General features: G+C 39.9%; 1 protein-coding gene and 1 non-coding gene across 22 annotated transcripts in view; both read left to right on the forward strand.

Moving 5' to 3' along the window:
- The window catches only part of GRIP1 (glutamate receptor interacting protein 1), a 771259-nt gene that overhangs the window by 653737 nt on the left and 92559 nt on the right, over positions 1-24963 (forward strand). For 6 of the 21 annotated variants that reach the window (XM_042246948.2, XM_060412830.1, XM_042246945.2 and 3 more), the window contains exons 10-13: positions 6658-6813; positions 7483-7638; positions 15710-15896; positions 16577-16722. In XM_042246948.2, the coding sequence (XP_042102882.1) occupies positions 6658-6813; positions 7483-7638; positions 15710-15896; positions 16577-16722 (645 nt within the window). The remainder of the gene's footprint in view (positions 1-6657; positions 6814-7482; positions 7639-15709; positions 15897-16576; positions 16723-24963) is intronic. The other 15 variants (XM_060412836.1, XM_060412839.1, XM_042246954.2 and 12 more) reach the window with 3 other exon arrangements.
- LOC114114283 (U1 spliceosomal RNA) lies at positions 13030-13194 on the forward strand. Its single transcript, XR_003589111.2, has one exon. It is a non-coding gene; the product is annotated as a U1 spliceosomal RNA (small nuclear RNA).

The raw sequence follows: 24963 nt of genomic DNA on the forward strand, positions 1-24963 counted from the left end.
CTGAGGCAGGTTATGAACAGAAATTCTGCCTCGTTTGAATAGAAATGATAAGGGGGTACGATTCATGGGACTGTTCTGTTCCTGTCAGGAGGATGTGCGGGCCTTCCCTGCTCACTGACTGAGAAGGGAGATTTCCAAAGCTGTTAAGTTTCTTCTAAATTAATCTGAAGGTGCCACTGGATTTGGAGCCCAACAGGCATAACAGTACGCACTGTCTAGTGCTTTTTCAGCATGAGATTCTGCTTGGTAAATTCTAGTATCAGAATCAGAAATGTGAACAGACCCTATAAAAATGTCATTGTTTTTAGCAACCTCATTTTCCCTGCCTTTTATTTGCCATGTAAACAAATCCTAGTTCAAATAGTTTCCACTCATGAAATATTAAATGTTTTTATCTGCCAAGACAGTCCGAGAAGATGAATTTATATATAAAGGGGATGGAGACCAAGAACTAACTTTTTTTTTCTTCACTGCGGAAAAGCTGATGTCATTTGTGGTTTTGCAGAGGAGTGAAGGGCTGGTAATTTTAGTAATTCTAACTCCCGCTTCTGACCCTGTCATCCACTATTGTTGAAAATTGTTCACTATCTTCTTTATCTAACATGCAAGTATCTCCCTACATTTTATGTTAAAATCAGACTTGTATTTCCAAAAGGAAACAAATAATGGGTCTTAAACATAATTAAATCCCAATTAAGAAGAGAAAATATACCCCAAAATTGTTATAATGTTTATGATTCTCAAACTTCTGTTTTGAGATGTAGAATTGTTATATAGTTTTACCTTTTTCCATAAGTTCTAGTTGTTTTTTTTGTTTTCAAGATTTCTGATGCTTAAACAGAAATCTCTCATCCCATGGGTAGATGGAAATAAAACATTTCACAGATTTTACTGAGGAAGAAAGAATTCACAATAGTATTTTCAGGGAAATATAGAAATGGACACATCAACCAGGAATAGACTTGCTGTGCCTTTTGCTGGGAAATAGCAGCATTCAAAAAGCCATATGAATGAGTTTTTAAGGTCAGAAATTATGCCCCTGAGGGTCTTTGTGAGACAGTCTTACTTGGAGGAAACTTTGGAAAAGACTTTGGAAAACAAAATGTGAGCAGAGTCTTGAGGTTCTATAATTCAGTACCAGGAGAACCACCATTTCTGAGCAACCAACAGCGTACCTATTGCCTATACCTTTGAACTCCTGGACTAGATAAGAAGGTATAGTTAGAGAAGAGAACAAAGTACCTCCCATGTCAGATACCTCAAGATTTCAACAGCAATGTCACCATGGAATGATAGAAAAAACATTATATTTTCCTTACTGTTTATTTATCTGTAACAAAGGACTTAGGAACATACATAGGAAGAGGCAAGTACAGTGTGGTGGCTGAGGGCAGGGACTCAGAGTCAGACTCTCAGAACTTTAATTCTGGCTCCACCACTTGGGAACTTAGCAAGTTACTCAACTTTTCTATGCCTCAGTTTCTTCATCTGTAAAATGGGTGTTATTATAGTACATACCTCATAGATGTATTATGAATATTATCTGAGATAGTCCATGTAAAAGTCACTTAGCACAGTGCCTGGTATATAGTGAGGACTCAGTGAAAGTTGACTGTAATTAATATTATGGGGACCATTAAGGGGGAGAATGTAAATGAATTTTTTTTTCAAAATGAAAGAGTATGTCAAAAATGTGACATCTTATTTTTAAACTGAAATCCTTGCCTAACATATGAGTATAAAATACATCACCATAAAACAGAATAGATTTAGAGTGCACGTTCAAAATAGGCTACAGCTATCTTCTCTGGCCTATATTGTTTGGTGAATGCCCTTTAAATTAATTATACATGGCAGGCAGTTTTGTGCATTAATTATATAATTTTTGTCTCTTAATTATTTTATGTATATGAAGATTTAGTCTCCAATAATAGTTCAAGTCAAAGTAAGTATTATGACCTACATTTCAGTTCAGGTCAGTTCAGTTGCTCATTCGTGTATGACTTTTTGCAACCCCCTGGACTGCAGCATGCCAGGCTTACCTGTCCATCACCAACACCCAGAGCTCAGTCAAACTGATGAAGTCAGTGATGCCATCCAACCATCTCACTCTCTGTCATCCCCTTCTCCTGCCTTCAATCTTTCCCAGCATCAGGGTCTTTTCAAATGATTCAGTTCTTCACATCAGATAGCCAAAGTATTGGAGTTTCAGCTTCCACATCAGTCCTGCCAAGGAATATTCAGGACTGATTTCCTTTAGGGTGGACTGTTGGATCTTCTTACAGTCCAAGGGACTCTCAAGAGTCTTCTCCAACACCACAGTTCAAAAGCATTAATTCTTTGGCGCTCAGCTTTCATTATAGTCCAACTCTCACATCCATACGTGACTACTGGAAAAACAATAGTTTTCACTAGATGGACCTTGGTTGGCAAAGTAATGTTTCTGCTTTTCAATATGCTGTCTAGGTTGGTCATAGCTTTTCTTCCAAAGAGCAAGCATCTTTTAATTTCATGGCTTCAGTCACCATCTGTAGTGATTTTGGAGCCAAAAAATATAAAGTCTCTCACTGTTTTCATTGTTTCCCCATCTGTTTGCCACGAAGTAATGGGGCTGGATGCCATGATCTTAGTTTCCTGAATGTTGAGCTTTAAGCCAACTTTTTCACCCTCCTCTTTCACTTTCATCAAGAGGCTCTTTTCTTCTTCACTTTCTGCCATAAGGGTGGTGTCATCTGCATACCTGAGGTTTTCAATATTTCTTCCAGCAATCTTGATTCCAGTTTGTGCTTCATCCAGCCCGGCATTTAGCATGATGTACTCTGCATTTAAATTAAACAAGCAAGGTGACAATATACAGCCTTGATGTACTTCTTTTCCAACTTGGAACCAGTCTGTTGTTCCATGTCCAGTTCTAACTGTTGCTTCCTGACCTGCATACAGATTTATCAAGAGGCAGGTCAGGTGATCTGGTATTCCCATCTTTTCAGAATTTTCCAGTTTGTTGTGACTCACACAGTCAAAGGCTTTGGCATAGTCAATAAGGCAAAAGTAGATATTTTTCTGGAACTCTCTTGCTTTTTTGATGATCCAGCGGATGTTGGCAATTTGATCTCTGGTTCCTCTGCCTTTTCTAAATCCAGCTTGAATATCGGGAAGTTCACAGTTCACCTACTGTTGACACCTGACTTGGAGGATTTTGAGCATTACTTTGCTAGCATGTGAGATGAGTGCAGTTGTGCAGTAGTTTGAGCATTCTTCGGCATTGCCTTTCTTTGGGATTGGAATGAAAACTGACCTTTTCCAGTCCTGTGGCCACTGCTGAGATTCTCAAATTTGCTGTCATATTGAGTGCATCACTTTAACAGCATTGTCTTTTAAGATTTGAAATAGCTCAACTGGAATTCCATCACCTCCACTAGCTTTGTTGATAGTGATGCTTTCTAAGGCCCACTTGACTTCACATTCCAGGATGTCTGGCTCTAGGTGAGTGATCACACCATCGTGATTATCTGGGTCATGAAGATCTTTTTTGTACAGTTCTTCTGTGTATTCTTGCCACTTCTTTTTAATATCTTCTGCTTCTGTTAGATCCATACCATTTCCGTCCTTTACTGTGCCCATCTTTGCATGAAATATTGGTGTCTCTAATTTTCTTGAAGAGATCTCTAGTCTTTCCCATTCTATTGTTATCCTCTATTTCTTTGCACTGATCATGAGGAAGGCTTTCTTATCTCTCCTTGCTATTCTTTGGAACTCTGCATTCAAATAGGTATATTGTTCCTTTTCTCCTTTGCCTTTAGCTTCTCTTCTTTCCTCAGCTACTTGTAAAGCCTCCTCAGACAACCATTTCACCTTTTTGCAATTCTTTTTCTTAGGGATGGTCTTGATCGTTGCTTCCTGTGCAATGTCACGAACCTCCATCCATAGTTCTTCAGGCACTCTGTCTTGCAGATCTAATCCCTTGAATTAAATGACTTACATTTAACCTGCCACAGATGTCACAGAGCCAGACATACATAGGTGGTCAGAATCTTCCTTACTGAGTTATCAGTTTGGTTTGACAGCACTCAAAACTGCCCAGTACTTTTAACAGCACTCCATAAAGAACTGGGTCAAAAAATGAGTGGAGGATTGTGAAGTTCACACACTGTGTTGTTCAGTCACTAACTCATGTCAGACAGTTTGCAACCCCATGGACTGTAGCATGCAAGGCTCCTCTGTTCTCCACTATCTCTCAGAGTTTTCTCAGATTCATTCCATTGAATCAGTGATGCTGTCTAACCATTACTCACTGTACATAATTTGAAACACATGATACTTTACAGAGCTCAATAAGTGGCTATGGCTGTAGATTAGCCAGACCCAACACTGACTGCATCTTGCTAAAAAGTCTTCTAGTACACCCAAAAGTAAAATGAGGATGGCGATAGAGACTCGCCTCGAAATGCTCTTTATCACAAGGAAAATGCTGCTACAGTGTGTACATGAACCCTCTGGCTGATATTCTCATTCACTCATGCATGTGTCCATTCACTGATTCATTCATCAGTCATCATATGCCAGGCTCTGTTCAGTTGCCACAGTGCTTCTAGTGAGCAAGGCAAGCAAAGCAGATCCCTATTCTCATGGGGTTCACATTCCAGTATAGAGAGATGAGCATTAAAAGTGTATTAAACAAATAAAGCCCTTTCAACTATGAAGAATATATTAATAAAAAAGCAATGGGATAACATAGGAGCGACAACTACTTCATCCAGGGAGGTCAGAATGACTTGGCACCTGAGCCAGCCATGTAAACAAGTAGGAGAAGAATATTAGAAGTAGGAAGTGTGAGAAGGGGTGAAGCTAGAGAGAGAAGTAGGGCTCACATTTGATTCTCTTTGTTATTGTAGCCCACTGAAATACCTTAAATGGGAGTTGCATCATCTGATTTATGTATTTAAAATATTATTCTGTTCTATGCATCCTGGAAGGTAAGTATGTAAGAGATGAACCAGGGAGCCAAGTCTGAAGATTTGGCAGTGGTCGAGGCAAAGGAGGTGGTAGCTTGGTAGCTTGAAAGTAGACGAGTGGAGAGGGAGATAAGCCCCAAAACTAGAAACTGAAGTATATAGAAGCAAAGGACCGTGTGTTCAGGACCACAAAACGATGGTGGACATGCAAGTGTGCCACAGATTTCTCAGTCTCTTAACTTGTGTCCAGAGAATGAAATTTGTCGAGTGAGAGATATACCTGTTTCCTTAAAAAAAAAAAAAAAAGAAAAAGTACTCATTGGCAAGTAGATAGATAGTAGATGGTATCGATGTTATTAAATAAACTGTCGCTAGTTTTTATTCTGTGTGCCAGCACCATGCTAAGCACCTTAGGTACATATTCTCAACAGTTGGCCTCTGGGATAGATGCTTTTGTGATCTCTACTTGACATAATGAGGAAACTGTGGCTTAGAGAGGTTGAGTAACCGGTCAAGGTCAGATAGAGAAGATGGGTTGGAACCGGAACAGAAATACAGGTGGCCTCAGCCCGTGGTGACCTGTTCATGTTAGTGCTTTTGTTCCATGATCTGTCTCATTCCAAAAAGGCTGAGATGTGGTCAATGAGGCTGCTGTCACTCGTGTAATTCAAACTCTTACCCAAAGAGCTCTCCTTTAAATACTTACAGAGTATCTGACCTCATTCCATGACTAAATACTGCAAATTCATTCATACGTAAGGCACCTAATCTTAGAATCATGACAATAGAGATAAACATCCATATTTAATTTTTCATTCTTTCATTTAAATGAAAATTTTCAGATCATATAGTAACAAACATAAAAGTGCTCATATTTTCAGACCCCTGAGTAGAAAATCAAATCTAAACAATATTGAAGTTAGAATGGAAGTATGATATACATTTTTTAAACCATAAAGAGGACACCAGAATTTTGAAATTAGCTTTATTAAAATTTTGTGGCATCTTAAAGAATACAAGAATATTTGAAATATTTTTAATAAATAAATGCCTTCTTTCAAATATAAACACAGCTTTTAAAAATACCCCCCAATTTGTAAAGTATATTGACACTTGCATCTTCTTATTAGGGTATGGATAAGATCCTGATAGAGTAGTTTATTGTAGTTCAAGTGATGAATAGTAGTGTAATTAAAATGTCAGAGCAGTAAATTATGATGTGTGACTAGTACATCCTTTGAATCAGGAGCCAGTATGATTTATCTTTCATTCTTTTCTTTTTCTCAAAACAAGAGCTACTAACTGGCCAAGATTTGCAAATCTCTAATTACTAATCTTGTGCCATAGATCTTGTGGGGTTGACTTTTAAGTTTAAAAAAAAATGTTTTAATCTCTGCTTTGAAGCACAGGAGGAGATTAGAAATTGATTCAGTAGTCATCTTAAAAGGAGAAAAAAATGGGCTGGGGAAAGACATGCATTATTGTTGGGAAGATGAAAAGTTACCATCCCTGGTGTTAATCATAGGTTTTGCTGACCACTGAGAAAAGGGCAAAGCCAGTTTTTTTTTCTTTTTTTTTGGTGCAAGCAGCCTTCATTTTTTTGTTGTTGTTGTTACTTTTTATTTGTGCAGTTCAGTTACTTTTTCCTCTTTTTTGGTTCTTTGTTTGTTTTTTCTTATTTCTCATCATCACTTCATGTGGGCAGTGAAAATTCAGAGGAGCGACAGGCAACTTCCCTGGGACTCCTGGGCCAGCAACCACTGCAGCCTTCACACCTACCATCACTATAATTCGTACCACCCTGACCATTGCAGAGCGCCGGCCCTGGCATTCATGAAAGCGCCTCCTCCAAACAGCCCTCGTAATGTTCCAGGCTTTCTCCTCCTGGTCTTTTACTTAAATTATACTCTTCTCATGCCTTCTTCATCTGATTCATACCATATTTGGTTTCATGGGTGTGGTGTCCTTTTTTTTTTGTAGTAGTAGCAACTTCTCATTTCTGTCATCTCTTAAGTCTGTCTTTTCCATCAGAAAGCATTTGTTGTTAAGAGAGGATGTAAATGTTCAGAATGCTTTATGTGTGGTCGGGAAATAGCAATGCAGAATCTTATATAGAAGATAATGTTCTCAGACCTTATTTGTGTGTATGGAACCACTTGTGAAATTCATGCCAGAAGCTGTCTATGAAAATGAGATTATGTATCCAAAGCATTGAGTTGTTGTTTATGGAGAAACTTGCTTTAATGTTTTCTTTTTTTGTCTAAAGCAAAACTCGTAGAGCCTCTCTGTGTTGCATTGTACTTACGGGGATCGATGCTGCTCCTCAGGCATTTCTGGGCTCTTATAGCACAGATTCATTCTAAACCACTGTCTCCATGGCTCCTGAGACTTGGTCTCTGATTGGTTGGAGCTACCTACTAGCCATTGCTGTGCACCTTGTGTGTCTCTCTGGAGTGTTACTGGTTGACAGGTGTGGCAGGCTCACACGCCCCCTGAGAATGCTCTATGCCAAGTCTTCACTCTCTTACAGCAGCTTTGGTGTCTTCATCCTTCTCTCCCACCTCCATGAGCGCATACAGCCTGAGTTCCCTGAACATGGGGACTTTGCCTCGAAGCCTCTACTCCACTAGCCCACGTGGGACCATGATGAGGAGGAGACTGAAGAAGAAAGACTTCAAAAGCTCACGTAAGTGAAATGTTAACCAGTGTCTTTTGGCCTGAAAACACCTGTGGGTCCATTGGCATCTTGAATGGAAGGAAACCTATAGGAGGAGTGTTTTACAAGGAGATAAGTAGCTCACTGCCCTGTACCAAAGACCATTGAAATGATATCTATCCCTTATCGACATAGCAATTGCATCAAATACAATTTCAGACTAGGTTAGTTAGTTTGTACTACTTTTCCCTACAACGTTTTATTTGAATTTTTTTTCTTTCTCTCTTGATCTGATAAAATCAAAGATATAATTTTTTTCTTTAAGACTCCTTCCTTATATTCTGGGTACATTTGAACATGAAGCCACTGTTCTTTGTTTCTAATTGACTAAAGCTGGGTCCACCTATTCACTTTGAAAACTGTATCCCCTTTGGGTAAATATGAGTCCCATATATTTGTGTAGGATTATTATAAATTTCCAGAGAAGGCAATGGCAACCCACTCCAGTACTCTAGCCTGGAAAATTCCATGGATGGAGGAGCCTGGTAGGCTGCAGTCCTTGGGGTCGTTAAGAGTCGGATATGACTGAGCGACTTCACTTTCACTTTTCACTTTCATGCTTTGGAGAAGGAAATGGCACCCCACTCCAGTGTTCTTGCATGGAGAATCCCAGGGACGGGGAAGCCTGGTGGGCTGCCGTCTATGGGGTCATACAGAGTCGGACATGACTGAAGTGACTTAGCAGGAGCAGCAGCATTATAAATTTCATATTTCGTGAACCACCCCTGCAAAAAAGATGATAATAAGTTTAAACATGCCTTTCAAACTATAGCTTATTCCCCTTAAATGTGCCTTTTCAATCTGTATTTCACACCTCATGATTCTAATACTTTCCCAAGGAACCTGCTCCACTGATAAGCACTGCCCTAAAAGATATCTGTTACCCACTCAAGTGTCAGGAAGATGGAAAGGATGCTTATCTTTACAACAGGTATCCTAAAGACTAGGAATTTCAACTACAACTCTTAGAACCATGATCTTCTGGGACAGCCAAGCGTGTTATAGACTAGGCAAGACTAGGAAGATGTGGTTGGCAGCCTGCTTCTGGATAGCTGCTTGTCCATGTAGAGAAGAAAGGGTGATCTAATGTCTTAGGGGAAAAGGGAAGAAACACATCACTCCTGAATTTTTCTTTTGTGGGAGTGGGAGGGCAGAACATAATCTCTCATCATAATCGTGTAAGTTTTAAAGAAAGAGAACACCTAGTTTTCCAGCCAGGTCTAACCAGTGTAGAGAGAAGTAAGTGTTTCTTGTATTTTTTTTTTCTGGTGGCCATGATTGTGATCCCATAAAACAACTCAAAGAAGATGGGATCTCTTCTTGTGTTTACTATAGAGATAAAGTAAGGAACACTCTGTAGCTACCTAAAGATAGCTAAACCCAAGTTCTTCAAGACTGGTGTTAAAGAGAAAACATTCCTTTGAAGAGAGGTGGTTGGATCTATTGGTTCTTCAGCTTATTTGCCAGAGAGTCATCTTCAAAAGTGGGTCTGTGGCGAGGCCTCCCAGCACCACCAGCAGTGTGGGAGACCGGCCATCACCCATACTGGGAGATGGTCTCTTCATGTTACAGGGACGCAAAGGTTTCCTTACAAAGGAAACCATGGCTAACCACTGCTGTGGTGTATTCCTGGTTTTGATGTGCATATCCCTTCAAGTATAAGATTTGTCATCTTTAATATAGGTAAATGGAAGGAAGATTGAGTTTGGTCAAAATGCGAACAAGGAGCTTCTAGATATTTCTTAGCTAACACTAGAGGGTAAATTATTTACTCTTGAAAGAAACAAGTTGAAGGCAGCATAGTGAACTGGTGATGAGCCCAGATTCTTCTCATCCCGGTGTCATTACTTCGTAGCAGTAGGACCTTGAGCAAGAGTTTTAAGCTTTCTGTACTTTGGCTTTCTTAGCAACAGAGTGAGGCTAACTATAGTACATACCCCATTGGGTAACTGTGAAGATTATATGAAAATGTATATGTGTGTGTATATATATATATATATTCTTGCCACCACCAAAAGAGACATATAGGACAGGAAATATATTCGCAGTCCAGTTCAGTTCAGTCACTCAGTCATGTCTGACTCTTTGTGACCCCATGGACCACAGCACACCAGGCCTCCTGTCCCTCACCAACTCCCGGAGTCCAAACAAACTCATGTCCATTGAGTCGATGATGCCATCCAACCATCTCATCCTCTGTCGTCCCCCTCTCCTGCCCTCAGTCTTTCCCAGCATCACGGTCTTTTCAAATGAGTCAGCTCTTCTCATCAGGTGGCCATAGTATTGGAGTTTCAGCTTCAACATCAATCCTTCCAATGAACACTCAGGACTGATCTCCTCTAGAATGGACTGGTTGGATCTCCTTATAGTCCAAGGACTCTCAAGAGTCTTCTCCAACACCACAGTTCAAAAGCAACAATTCTTCAGTGCTCAGCTTTCTTTATAGTCCAACTCTCACATCCATACATGAGCACTGGAAAAACCATAGCCTTGACTAGACAGACTTTTGTTGGCCAAGTACTATCTCTGCTTTTTCATATGCTGTATAGGTTGGTCATAACTTTTCTTCCAAGGAGTAAGCGTCTTTTAATTTCATGGCTACAGTCACCATCTGCAGTGATTTTGGAGCCCAAAAATAAAGTCAGCAACTGTTTCCACTGTTTCTCCATCTATTTGCCATGAAGTGATGGGACCGGATGCCATGATCTTACTTTTCTGAATGTTGAGCTTTAAGCCAATGTTTTTGCTCTCCTCTTTCACTTTCATCAAAAGGCTGTTTAATTCTGCTTCACTTTCTGCCGTAAGGATGGTGTCATCTGCATATCTGAGGTTATTGATATTTCTCCCAGCAATCTTGATTCTAGCATGTGCTTCATTCAGCCCAGCGTTTCTCATGATGTACTCTACATATAAGTTAAATAAGCAGGGTGACAATATACAGCCTTGACGTACTCCTTTTCCTATTTGGAACCAGTCTGTTGTTCCATGTCCAGTTCTAACTGTTGCTTCCTGACCTGCATACAGATTTCTCAGGAGGCAGGTCAGGTGGTCTGGTATTCCCATCTCTTTCAGAATTTTCCACAGTTTATTGTGATCCACATAGTCAAAGGCATTGGCGTAGTCAATAAAGCAGAAATAGATGTTTTTCTGAAACTCTATTGCTTTTTCGATGATCCAGAGGATGTTGGCAATATCATCTCTGGTTCCTCTGCCTTTTCTAAAATCAGCTTGAACATCTGGAAGTTCTAGACTATATATCCATATATATATATGATATGTTCATATGTATGTATGAATAATGATATATTCTCATATAATATTCACAATTACCCAATGAAATAAGTATTATAATTATATATATGCAATATATAATATGATATATATATATGCTACAATAATATGTAGTAAATATAAAGCACTATTTAATTGTTAGCTATTTTGAATAGTTTATGTGTTTGCTATTATGATGCCTAAATTTGAAATATTAACACTGCTCCAAGACTTAGGCATATTTCACCGCATTTCCATTTAGGCATAATATATAAGTTGAATCTTCCCATGTAATGAATCAGGATTTGTAGTGGATATCTGTAGATGAAATTTTTACATAAAATGGCTTCATGTGCAGCACCGCTTACTGAGAAAGCAGGCTAACAGCCCTCAACAGGAAGAGCAATTAAAACAAATGCATTCATGTTTGCGCTTCTGCTTTAATGGCTAAACATTTGTTTGTGTTAGGTAAGACTGCTAGGTTGATTAAGGACATTAGTGATGACAAACAAATGATAATCTGTTTGGCTATTGCAGGTTGATATTTATACATCTTGAATTTTGTAGGAGGAAACAAGGCCAAGGCCACACTGTCACCAGTACCCGTAACCTAGTGATAAATTCTCTCTTAAAACAGCACATTATTCTCCAGCATAATAGAAGTATCAGCAGAAACCTGGTTCTAGAAATCTGTTCTTAGCAGTCGCTGTAGACATTAGCCACTAGAGCACCACTGACCATATATCTACCAGAATTCATGTATATCTCAGGAAATCAGACATTTTATATTTTAATCAAACAAGGAGATTCAGAAAGCTATAAGCTTTTATTTCCACTTCAGAAAGACCTACAAAACTAATGTTAATTTTCCAAAATCAGAAGAAAACTGAGGATTTAGTTGTTTTGGTTTTCTTTCTCTGTCTCTCTCTTTATGTTTTGCTTGATCTTGGTATGGTCACGTTAGAGGTAAAGGTTTTTCCCAAATAACAGATAATAAAAGTTTTATTGCCACTCTCGCTATACTAAGGTTTATTTCCACCACTTTATTTATGTCTTTATTTGGTGCCACCATTTACTGCCCCTTTTCTAATACTTACGTTCCTATAGCAACCAGGCCATTTGTATGGATGGTGAATCATGGTAATGTCACAACAAATATAATAAAAATCTCTTAGCTGTATTGGTGATCAGTTGAGGCCAGAGCAAAACAGAAAGAAAAAAAAAAACTCTTACTTATGTTTCTAATACAAAGGAAGGTCATGGCCAGAAAAGAATGACATTTTCTCACATAAATATTAAAACATTCTCTGTTACTGACCAAGGAGGAAAATACAGGAAGCCTGTTACAGCCTGTTACAGGGATTAAAAGAGGAAAGTCATGTTTGTGTCACAGGGTGTTAAGTACCCCCCACATCGGCCTCCAACAGTGTCACAAAGCCCTGGGAGGGTGGCAGAGCCATGTCACAGAGGGAACCCACTTGTCACCTCTTCCGTATTCTTCCTGACCTTTCCCCCACAGTGCGAGCTGCCCCTTGTTCTGCCACAGAGGATCAAGGCCCCTCCCAGAAGCCCATCACCCCCTGTGATGGCGGGGCATGACTGAGCAGTGGATCTGGCTATTCCCCCCAGCTTCCTGCTCCGGTACACAGGGCCAGTGTAGACGCTTTCCTGTTTCCAGTCTGCCTGAACTGCAGCAAAGGGTAGACCTTAGAACACGCTCTCAGAATGACCCTTGCCTCTTCTGTGGTCATCACTTACTACTAGGGAGGGCACCACTGAAAAGAGCTGAAAGGAAGAGAATGAAACAACCTAATAATTTTTGTGCCTGCCACCAGCCCCCGAAAAACAACCGGAATTCAAAGGCAGCTCATGGTAAGCTTTTAAAATGACCATGCACAGAGCTCTCGAAGGGGTCAGCTTAAGAGCTGCCCTACCCCTATTTGGAGGAGGGAGCTGTTGACCGCTCCGACTGTCTCCTCAACTAGATCATGTGATGTACAATGTGGACTCTAATGTGGAACACTTAGTGAGATATAGGTCTTCAATTACAAAATCCAATAATTGTAAGCACAGCATATGAATAGATCTTTGATAATTACCTGGCAGAGGAGATATCATGATCATGAAGGTGGCCTTCCCAGGGTGGGGCTTAACCATTGTAGTTCACATCCACTGACCCCTGCAACTTCCCCAAATGAGGGAAATTCTACTACATAATTTGTGATAGTAGGGGGACTGTGTTTGTGCTTTCTCTTTTTAAAAAGAGAATCTTTGAGGTCCATTTCTCTTTGTACTTTTCAGATGCTTTTTGTATCTGACAACAAATTTCACAGCTGTCTAAATTAAGGAGACATTTGGCAGATTTTTAAACTTCAGAGCTAAGAAGTCATCTTTGGCCTCCCATTACTTGGCCTTTCCTTTACAGTAGGAAAAACAAGGATTGACAAAAACACAGGATGAACTCCTGCAGAACCCTCCAGAAAGGAGTGAGAAGAGGACAGAACAGATGTAAATCCTGAACACAACCTTGGCACACACGCGTTAGCAGTGTTCAAACACAGCATGTCAGCAGTGTGGTCATTTCCATCTTCACTTGTGAGTAGAAGCAGGCACACCACAGACCAGAGCCAGTGCCTGGCAGGAGTATTTGCTGCTTTGCTGCTGGAGGGAGAGAATGCATTATACAGAAGTTTAAACTACCAGGTTATAACTCATAAATAACTTTTATTTTCTCTTGCTTTTTGACCACATTAATGAAGCAGGATAATCAAACATCTTTTTCTCCTCCAAGTAATATTAGTTGGGTTTTTTTTTTTTTTTTTGCCTATCATCTTTAAGTCGGTAGTTTTTCTTCTTTATCTCTGTTGGTCATTTTCAAGACTTTAATATGTGTGAATCAGTACATGCAATTTCCAATGAAATTGTACTATTTCAAAGAGCAGATTCTAGTATGTCAGAGGACTTTCAGAGTTAATGGTAAAATCCTAGGTTATTTAATATACTCTTCATAAAATTATAAAACCAATGTTTAATACATTTTTAATTCTAAATTAAATGTCCTCATAATTTCTATCATCTCAGCTTGCCTCCAGGTAGAGGTTATAGATTTCATGATACCCATATGAATTAATACTTATTTCTGTTTTCAAAACCTTCTAGAAAATGAAATTCCTCAACCGTCTTCTGTTTCAGAAAAATATAGCATGTCTTTTCCCTCAGAAAGTCTTTGCTATATCTAAACTAATCCCCCATTACTATTAAATTGACCTATTCCTTCTTGATTCTTTCTTAGTGGAAATGGTAATCAGCTGACTTAACAATTCAAAAATGACTTTTAACTCCAGTTGAATAGTCCAAAAATCTATGCCAAATTGGGATGGTAAATGGGAAAAATATTAATGTGGACCTATAGAAAGTTCCATGTAAAATAAAGTATACTTGTTGAAGTCCAAAAATCTTCACTCAGAAGACGGAGTGCCGATCATCTGCCCAAGGGTAATGTTCTAATATTATATTCCCACCTGCTATGAGTACTAACTGGAAAGAAATGCAACCCTCTAGATTTTTACTGACATGAAATGGTATCTTCTACTGGTTTTGTGCCACCAATAAACAAAATGTGTTATCTGGAGAGCACTCAGAGTACAGTTGGTATTAACACAGCCACACTGGAAATCATGATCTCAATTGACATTTGATAGTTTGTGGATTGTAAGCCACCATCTGTAGAAAGATGAGGGTTGGAGGCTACTTTCACCCCCTAAAGCAGGCCACTTTAACCTCAGTGACATTAATCCTGCTGGGAAAGAACAGTGACAGTGCCTCTTAAGAAGAAGTAGATATTCCTTACTCCTAATGGGAAAAGGATACATCTCACCATCCTCTGCAGTGTCAGCCTGAATGCTGGAATGATCCACACGATAGAAAAATCGGGGTCCTGAAGGACCAGCATCTCGTGCCTTAACTCAGCAGACTAAGGGCTGATTCCAAAAAGGAAAATATTGATGTTATGGAACTGGATTCATCCCACATGGCTTTAGCCATGGAAATTCCAGGCACTGGAATTGAGGGGAAAAGATCTGATTCCGATCTTTAAGGAACTCAAGAGTCTAGGGAAGAGACAAGAAGGAAAATAAAAAACTGATAAATGCTGAAATAGGACCATGTATTAGAAAAGTGGAAATGTAGAAAGTCATTTAAATGACTCCATCACACCAAACTAATGATAGATGAGGCTTGATGACCAGTACATCCTTACCCCCTCAGGAGCCAGACTAGATCAATTGTTTCTTCAAAGCTGAAGGTCAAGTTTTTTGTAAAAAGTTAGGAACTTAGGTACAAATATCTAAAGTAGAGGGGGAAAGTTAGATCAGTTAGCCCAACCCCCTTTCTCCTAGATAGGAAAGAGATTAACAACTTAGTCCCAAGGTCACCCAGCTGGTTTCTTAGTGGTTGAGCCAGGACTCGATCCCAGGTACCCTGAGCCCAAGACCATGCTCTTCCTACAATTGCCCAGCTGTCCTTGATATCAGGGGTGGGTGTGAGGAGGGGGCTACACTGATGCTATGACTTAGATGTGACAGGTATTGGGAGATTCATTTACCCCATTCAGCTCTAGTTAAACTTTTGCTTAAAGGCCAAAACCTCATGTCCCACCATTAACAGTGAGCTTTTTTTTGTTTCAGAGACATGATCTGTTTCAGAAACACTGGCCTTCCTGGTGCCTGTTCCAGTTTAAAGTCATTTCTGCTGTGTGTGTTTGTTCCTCCAGTGTCATTAGCCTCTAGCACCGTGGGCTTGGCTGGGCAGGTTGTTCACACAGAAACCACAGAGGTTGTGCTGACCGCGGATCCTGTCACAGGATTTGGGATTCAACTGCAGGGCAGTGTGTTTGCTACAGAGACCCTCTCCTCTCCACCTCTGATTTCCTATATTGAAGCTGACAGCCCAGCCGAGAGGTGAGATCCTTTCTTTCACGGCATCATTTTCTGCCCTGCATTTCTTGCTGGCTATCTTTGACTGGCTAATAAATTATGGAACAGTGCTCAATGCAGGAAATGCAAGACGGGATGAACTCCCTGTTCTGACAATAAAATTTTATGTTCTTGATCACGTTTGAGAAAGATAGTGAGCCTGGGTGGTGCCTTTAGCAGATTTTTGTCCATCAGGGACTAGAGGCTAAATTAATTAAAAAGGAAAAAAATCCATTACAAAAAAAAAAAAAATTCTCTGAAGTCAAAACTTCATGATAATTTCTCTGCCATGGGGCAATGCACATTCATCATTACTGTATATTGGTTCACATCAGATTATAATAATATCACGGTGCTAAATTATTCAATACTTTTCTGGGATAGTTCAAGATTCCTTTGTTCACATTGGTAGCCATGAAATACAAGAATGTAGGACTTGCATATAACTGAGTCACTTTGCTGTATACCTGAAAGTAACACAGGGTAATAAATCAACTATATTTTTATATAGAAAAAAAGAATGTAGGACATTGCAGTTGACCTAAGAGGATGCCCCACAGCATTGAATGAATAAGAACAAATGCTATATTGAAAGGATCTTGGCAATGTCAACTTGAAAATCATTCACTCTGTCTGAAGCCTGTAATGTCTGGTTCTAAATTTAGGTGTGGGGTGCTTCAAATTGGAGACAGAGTGCTGGCCATTAATGGAATCCCAACTGAAGACAGCACCTTTGAGGAAGCCAATCAGCTCCTCCGAGACTCTTCAATCACAAGCAAGGTCACGCTGGAAATTGAATTTGATGTTGCAGGTATGATCGTATAATCTCAAGTCAGCTTCATAGTTGGGAGTGGACTGCATGTGAATTAAGTGGACTATATGGCAGAGAATGTGGGAGGAATGATCATTTTTTATATACTGAATATGTTTTTGTTTAGGAGGCTTGGGGTGTCCTTTTGAATTGTGCATTGCTTTTGTATTATTCATTAAAATGTCACCACAAGAACAATTGAAAATAAATGTGACAAAATGAATAAGTAATAGCTTCTGTAAAGGTGATTTAAAAAAAAATCATGTAGGCTGTATTCTTCCTGACATTTCCCATATATGCTAGAGAAACCATAGTCTTCAGTCATGAGGACAGGAAATGCCTCTCTTTGACTCTTCCTACTGCAAAAAAAAAAAAAGAAAGTTCTGTAGGGAACATAGATGAATTTATGTAGGCCAAGTAGGTAAATATTTGGTCTCTGGTGTTAAAGAGACGTTGCCACCAGACACTTGTTAAAAATGTCAAAGAAGACTTTATTCAAGACTATTTCCATAGTCATCAGAACTTGCCATAGGAAAGAGAGGGTGAACTTAACATCAAAAACAGCAAGGGTGTTTATGTTTAGTCATGGAGGAGGTGTTTGTCAGTAGCTAATAGGTATATGGGTTTTAGAGGTAGGTGCTAGTTCTCATTTAAGAAAGTTGTCTTCTCTTAGTGAAGTGTTAATACCATCTCACAGACCTAATAACCATTAGCAATCAATAAAGATATGCCTTTGGGCGTAGGGATCGCATTATGCCAACAAGTATTTGCTGAATGGTTATCATAGGCCAGTTATTCTACTGTACAACAGAGATGCAGCAGAAGACAGGGAAGGCAAACAGCAGGACAGAAGTTCAGGTTTTTAATATAAATTTAGTTGGCGGTCATACTCTGAGCGAAATAAAGCAGAATGGGAGTTAGAGAATGACGGTAGGGGGTTTATTCTCATAGGGTGACTCTCTAAGGAAGAGACATTTGAGCAGAGATTTGAAGGTCGAGAAGGTGCAGCAAGAACATTGCAGGCAGAAGGAGCAGCCAGTGTGAAACCTGAGCCAGAATAATGACCTTGGTGGGTAGGAGCGACAGCAAAAGGCAAAAAAGGCTCATGCTGGAGCATACAAGGGATTGGGGATAGGAATCAGATTTGGTTTTGGAGATGGATTAGGAGAGGTCAGAAGGGGCCAAGTAATGATGTAGTGCCTTGGTAAACTTTTAGATTATAGTCCAAGTGTAATAAAGTCGTGGAGCATTTTATGGAGGGGAGTGAGATAACCTGATGGATGTTTTGGAGAGATCTTTATGAAGTGCAGGGGGGACAGTAGCAAAATCAGAACAAACAAAAGGTTTAGCCATTGAACAGGTAAGGAATGATGATCGCTTGGACAGCATCCAAAGTGGTAGTGCTAGAAATGGTGATAGAGAGTGGAATTTAGGACGTGGCTTGAAGCAGAGCTTGCATAACAGATCAGATATGGACGATGAGGAAAAGGGAAGATCCTAATGATTCTGAGTTACGAGGGTGTGAACGGTTGAGTAGATGATGATCTTTTTTTAACTGAGAAGACTTGAAGCATAGAAATTTGGGGATTACAAAGAGAGTTCTATTTTAAACATGAGTAGACACATCCTACTCATCCTAGTGGGGAAAAGAGAACAAGCACATCCGTTACTTACTCAAAAGACAGTTCCCATAAACCAGCTACTAAGTGCTAGGCACTGTGCCATGTTCAGATCATTGAAAGAAACAATTGAAAGGCTTGACATATTCAAGGACCTTGGAGCCAGTTAGACATGAGAAAGAACTGCAGAAGGTAAGAACAGACTTGCTAGAAGTGTTTTGCCACTGGGGTGCAGAAGGAAGTGCCCAGAGACTGCAGGCTATACCTCCCAGAGCCTAGGACTGGGGTCTGTGCTAAAGAGCAGGACTGAGGGAGTGACCAACACAGTGGTGATGGTTAAAGTCATTGGAATAAAGGACACCACTAAGGAAAGCGTAGCGATAAGAGGGGGACTGAGGTGGGAATTCTGTCTGAGGAATACTGAGATTTAAAGGGAAAGGATGCTAGTAAAGGAGGTAATGAAAATGATATAGGAGAAGTAAGAAGAGAACCAAAAATGCTGGCATTTTGGAAACCAAAGCAAGAGTTTCAAGGCAAAAGTCATGGTCGATAGCATAAAAAGGCTATGGAGAATTCACGCAACAGAGGCAAGAAAGAAAATGTCCACTGGGTTCTGCAATTAGGAAGAAAGTCATGGCAGAGACGTTTCAAGGAATTAGGGGACAGAAGTCAGATTGCAGGGAGCTGAGGGGTGAGGAAAGAAAGGGTAGGGAAGTACAGACAAGCTATGCTTGTTGTCTGCTGAAAAAGTGGGTTTTGGAAGACGGATTGGCAGGACAGATGCAGTGAATAGAGGAAAAGGACAGGAGGCCATTGTGGGCTCATCTTTTGAGAACTTCTGCAGCATTTAGTTACATACCTTGTGCTCTAATTTATAGTCCTATCTTCTAATCAGTGGTTCTCAGTCAAGATCAGTTTCGCCCCAGGGGACATTTGGCAACATCAAGGGATTTAGCTATAGGGACTGGGCTTCCCTTATGGCTCAGCTGGCAAAGAATCTGCCTGAAATGCAGGAGAGCTGGGTTTGATCCCTGGGTTGGGAAGATCCCTTGGAAAAGGGAAAGGCTATCCACTCCAGTATTCTGGCCTGGAGACTTATATAGTCCATGGGGTCACAAAGAGTCAAACACGACTGAGCGACTTTCACTTCACTACTTCCCTGTCAGTCCGGTGGTTAAGAATCTACACTTCCATTGCAGAGGGCATGGGTTCAGTCCTGGTCGGGGGCCTGAGATCCTACAGGCCATGCAGTGCAGCCAAAAAGTAAAAAATAAATTAAAGGAAAAAAAAGAAGACATTTAGCTGTAGATGAAAGGAGATAGAGGGGATTCCAAGTTCAGATGGGTTTTATTTTGTTTTGTTATGATTGGAGAGACTTGAGCATGTTTGGGGCCCAAAATAAGTGAGAGAAAAAAGAGATAAGTGGTAGTTACAAGTTTCCAAAGGGATGAGAAGGGAAGTTATCCAGAGCATAGGTAGGTAATTTGTCTAAGGCAGAAAGTAGAAGACCTTTGCCTAGGAATGTGAAGAGAAGGATGTGAGAATATAATTACATTTTAGCTGTGCTTAGGAAGATCATGTAAGAACTGTCAAGCAAGGGTGAAAGGGTCAGCACCTTGGGGAGCTAAAAAGAACAATGAAGGTTCAGAATAGCTAATGGGGAAATGAATGAGATAACCAACCAGATTCATGTAAAGGGATTTTCAAGCTGGGTGGTAGACCAAGCAGAATCCAGAAGCTCTCAGTCTATAGCAACATCAGTCTTCGTGGTCAAGTAGTTTTTTGTCAGGAGACCTCAGCTGCTCAAGAATGAAAACAGAGATAGTAGATGATTATATTGATCCAGAGACTATTTCCAGGGAAGTTTCAAAGAAGGAGCACGTACACAGAGTTTCAAATCATTGCAGAAAGAGCAGAGAGATAATTATGGTAATCACATGAAAATTTATCATGATATTTATCAAATGCTTACTCTATGGTTTGTTACTTTCCTGTGTGTGCATTAGCTCATAGTCCTTAAAACAGCAATGGAGAAGGTTACTATTGGGCCGGCCAAAAAATTTGAGTTTTTGTTCCATATTATAGTAGAAAAATCCGAATGAACTTTTTGGCCACACAAATATTCCTACATCCCCAGTAAACAGAGGCTTACGTTAATGGTGGGGCTGGGATTTTAACACAGGCAGTGCAGCTCCAAAGGCCACGTTCTAAGCACTACATATACTGCTTGTGCTTGAGAGAATGTATAATAGGTTAGAGAGGCACAGAAATCAATATAGGATCAGCATGAAAGACCAGACGGAAAGGGAGCAGTTAAGGAATTAGGAGTCTTCAGGGAGAAGAAAGTGGGGGAGTGAGAGAAAGGGGATGTGAGAGCTAACAGCTGGGAGACTGAGGTCAAATGGCATATTAGAGTTTAGGATTTCAGACGTAAAGCAAAGTTCCAGGGTAGTGAGTTGCTAAAGCAAAGCAGAATGGGGGCAGTTATTCAACCCAGAGGTCTGGGTGTTGGGCATGCAGTGTGATGGGAGGAGCACTACTTGGTGAAATCTCTCAGAAGAGGGGCAGGACTTGGGATGAGGAAGGCATGTGAACTGGCTGCTGCTGATACCCAAGCACAGTCCCATCAAAGAATCTCTGCAGCTGCTGTTCCTCTGCCTGGGCAGCTCTTCCCCAGCATGTTTGGGTGGTTTGTTCACTTCACTTAGATCTTTGCTGAAACATCAATTGCTCAAAGAAGCCTTCCACATTTATCACACTCAGTCCCCTTGCCCAGATTTGTAGCTCTTCTTAGCCCTTCTCATACCCTGATGTTATGTCGTATACATAACATACTTACTGTTATGTTGTACACAAGTATTATTATTGTCTTGTCCTCTCCAGTAGAAATATCTGTGATATCTGAGACTTTGTGCCTTTTGTTCAAGAATATACCACAGCATGCAAAATAGTGCTTGGAATTAGGAAGCTCTCGGCCAATATTTGGTTGATGAATGAATGAAGTACAGTTGGCTCTCCTGAGGGACTAGGATCAGAAACTTCAATTTGCACCAAGATTGATTTCATACCCATTGCATCTCTGAGGTTCCTGCTCTCTGTTTCTTCATGTCTGCTCCCTTTGTACAAGTTTTCTCTGGTTTTCTCAAGTTTTTCTGATTGTACGTAATTGCCTCATCCTTGCTAACGTGCCCAGCCAGGACCAGCCAGTTTTAATTTCTAATTCTCAAGAGAGAGCATCCATTGGCGCAGCCTAGGTGTAGCATCTTCCCTTTCTTTGTCCATAGTGGCCAACAGTCAGTAAAAGACCTTGTAAGGATCAGTCGGATACACTGAGGGTCCAGTTTTCAAATAAGGCTGTCCAGTGGCCCCAAAATGTATTTACTATAATCGTAGAACATTTATGATGGGAAAACTATTATAATCCAATACCTTCATTTATTTGTGAAGGGAAAATTGAGACTCAAGGGCGGAAACTCAAGGTCATAGAGCAAAGTGAATGTTAGGTAGATCCTGGGTCTGTTGACTTGCACTTGTCTTTTTCTATTTCATATTACACTGCCTCTTCAAAGAGATATTAAGGTTCCCAGCATGAAAGAGCAGGATTTCTGAGCTTCTGCCCTGCTGACATTGTTTGTTGAATGGAGATGCTTATCCTGCACACTGTGGGATGTTGAGCAGCATCTACTCACTACATTCCAGTAGTGGAATGGCCAGCACACCTGACTTTCTCCATAGCAGTATCCACTAAGTATTTACTTGTGCTATACATGTGTCTTTATTTTATGTGTATCCTCAATATTTGTTCATTATTTATTTAATCCATTATATATGTCTAATCCATTATATATATAATGTATATACAAATATAAGTGTATATATATGTTAATTAAAGTATTTAGGTCTTAGGTTTAAGCTCCTAAAAAACAGGAACTATAAATATTCATTGGAAGGACTGATGCTGAAGCTGAAGCTCCAGTACTGTGGCCACCTGGTGCAAAGAGCCAACTCATTGGAAAAGACCCTGATGCTGGGAAAGATTGAAGGCAGGAGGAGAAGGGAATAACAGAAGATGAGATGGTTGGATGGCATCACCGACTCAGTGGACATGAGTTTGACCAACTCCAGGAGACAATGGAGGACAGAGGAGCCTAATGTGCTGCAGTCCTTGGAGTGGCAGAGTCTGACAGTGACTGAGCAACTATTAAACCCACTCTGCTTAATTCCAGCTTGCTAAATAGGGGACTGGAAAAATGGACCGAAGGCCATCTCCCCTGTCTTCCATTGTCCCAGAAATCAACCCATTTCAAATGAATAGAAATGATGTAAAATAGGGCCAGGAAAAATATTTTTCTATCCCTTCATTCCCTCCTCCATTGCTCGTGGCAAACATCACTAGTTGATTTCTGTTGAGCCTAGACACAGCATCAGAACCTCAATAAAACACTCTAACTACTCATTACCAATCTACTGGTATGTATTGAAACTGCTGGAATCCAGATCATCTTTTTTAGCCATTTGATAACTTGAATATTTGTAAGATATCACTGCATGAGATATGAGCTGTGCCCTTTTGGATTCACTTCTGATTGTCTGGATGTGAACCACCATCCATTTCCAGTTCTTCCTCAGATATATACCCAGATACTAATTCCCAAACTAGTAGATCTCAGAGACTACCTACATCTGTTTTATAAACATCCTAAGTGACGCAGACAGTGGTTAAAAAACTTGATTGTGACTACACTTTTGCCTAAATCTATCTCTTTACATGGGCACCACCATCCAAAAAAATTGTAGTGACATTAAAGGAATTTTTCTTATGCTAAAGTTGCTTATAATCCCATCACTCTAATAAACAAAATTTTTATATGTCTTTACGAAAGTCCTTTACCATACATATAATTTTGTAAAGCTATAATCATATGCACAATTTACAGTTTGCCTTTTTCAGTACTATCTTTTAAATACCAGTGTACACTATCATGAATTCTTGAAGTTTCTATTTTAATGCTGAAATTATTTTGTTGAAGAAAATACAGTTTTGTCTTTGAAAGACGCCTCAATGAAAAATTCTATCAAATGATGTTTGCCATCATTACTAGAGTCCCCAGTGTTTTTCTCTGAGTGAGTGGGACTTAAACATTCACATTTACCCACCTTATAGTCCCTTTATTTTTTCGAATCTCACAAGGTGTCCCGGTTGATGAATTATGATGTGGTAGTTATCTTACTGTGCCAATAATCAACGCTTCAGGCAGAAAAAGCAGACCAATTGGAAAGAAGGAGGTCTTTGTTTACCCAAATGTGTTTTTAATTATAGTATTAACAAAGATAAAGCAAAACCAGGGAAGCACAAAATAACCACATAGGAGTCTAAGAAAATAAACATCCTGTTTACTTATTCTAAACCTATTGTTTCTCCAAATATTGGCTCTTTTTCTTCTTTATTAGTGTTTCCTTAAGAAACCCCAAATTAAATGTGCCTTCACTTTAACAGCCAAATAATTGTATGGGGGGAAAAATTACTAAATAGAAAATAAATCATGTTGACGTTTAAAGATTAAAATGAAGCCACAGCTTGATCAAAGAGATTCATTTGTTGATATTTGTTCATCATTATAAATATTTCAAATCTTATGTAGTCAAAAGTCATCTATTACTGTTTTCCAGGAAGTGATAACGTCTCCTCCCATGTCATTAACAATATTAATCTTGGTCAAGATTCCCTGCATTAAAAATTTAAAGCGAAATGTTGCTATAGTAACTAATTTAGATCTGTGTTTTCCACCCTTATGAATTAAAGACTCACTGTATAGCATCTTGGGCAAGATGTTGTAGACATGCATGGACACATATGTACAAACATTATATTCCCCACCCCTTTCACAGAACAGAGACATCACTTTGCCAGCAAAGGTCCATGCAGTCAAAGCTGTGGTTTTTCCAGTAGTCATGTATGGATGTACATGAGAGTTGGACCGTAAAGAAGACTGAGTGGCAAAGAATTGATGCTTTTGAACTGTGGTGCTGGAGAAGACTCTTGAAAGTCCCTTGGACTGCAAGGAGATCAAACCAGACAATCCTAAAAGAAATCAACCCTGAATATTCATTGGAAAGATTGATGCTGAAGCTCCAGTACTTTGGTCACCTGATGCAAAGAGCCAACTCACTGGAAAAGATCCTGATGCTGGGAAGGATTGAGGGCAAAAGGAGAGGGGGGCGGCAGAGGATGAGATGGTTAGATAGCTTCACTAACTCAGTGGACATGAATCTGAGCAAACTCTGGGAGACAGTGAAGGATGGGAAGCCCAGTGTGCTGCAGTCCGTGGGGCTGCAAGGAGTCAGATACTACTTAGAGACTGAACAACAACTCCTTTCACAGAGAATGTTTTCATAAAACCAGCAACACTAAAACAAACATACATGAAGTGAGTTTTATAAATAGTGAAGCTTCTAGGACATTTACTTATGAACCACTTGGTATACTTTATCCAAGTAATAGATTAATCTGTTCCTGTTATACTCATGAACACTTAGATAGGGGCTGTCTGTTTGGCTCCCATCGTATTTCCTCTACTGGATCAATGTGTTCATAAGAGATCTTTCAGTTGCAAGCCACAGA

This window comes from Ovis aries, chromosome 3 (genome assembly GCF_016772045.2).
Source record: "Ovis aries strain OAR_USU_Benz2616 breed Rambouillet chromosome 3, ARS-UI_Ramb_v3.0, whole genome shotgun sequence".
NCBI classification, from domain to species: domain Eukaryota; kingdom Metazoa; phylum Chordata; class Mammalia; order Artiodactyla; family Bovidae; genus Ovis; species Ovis aries.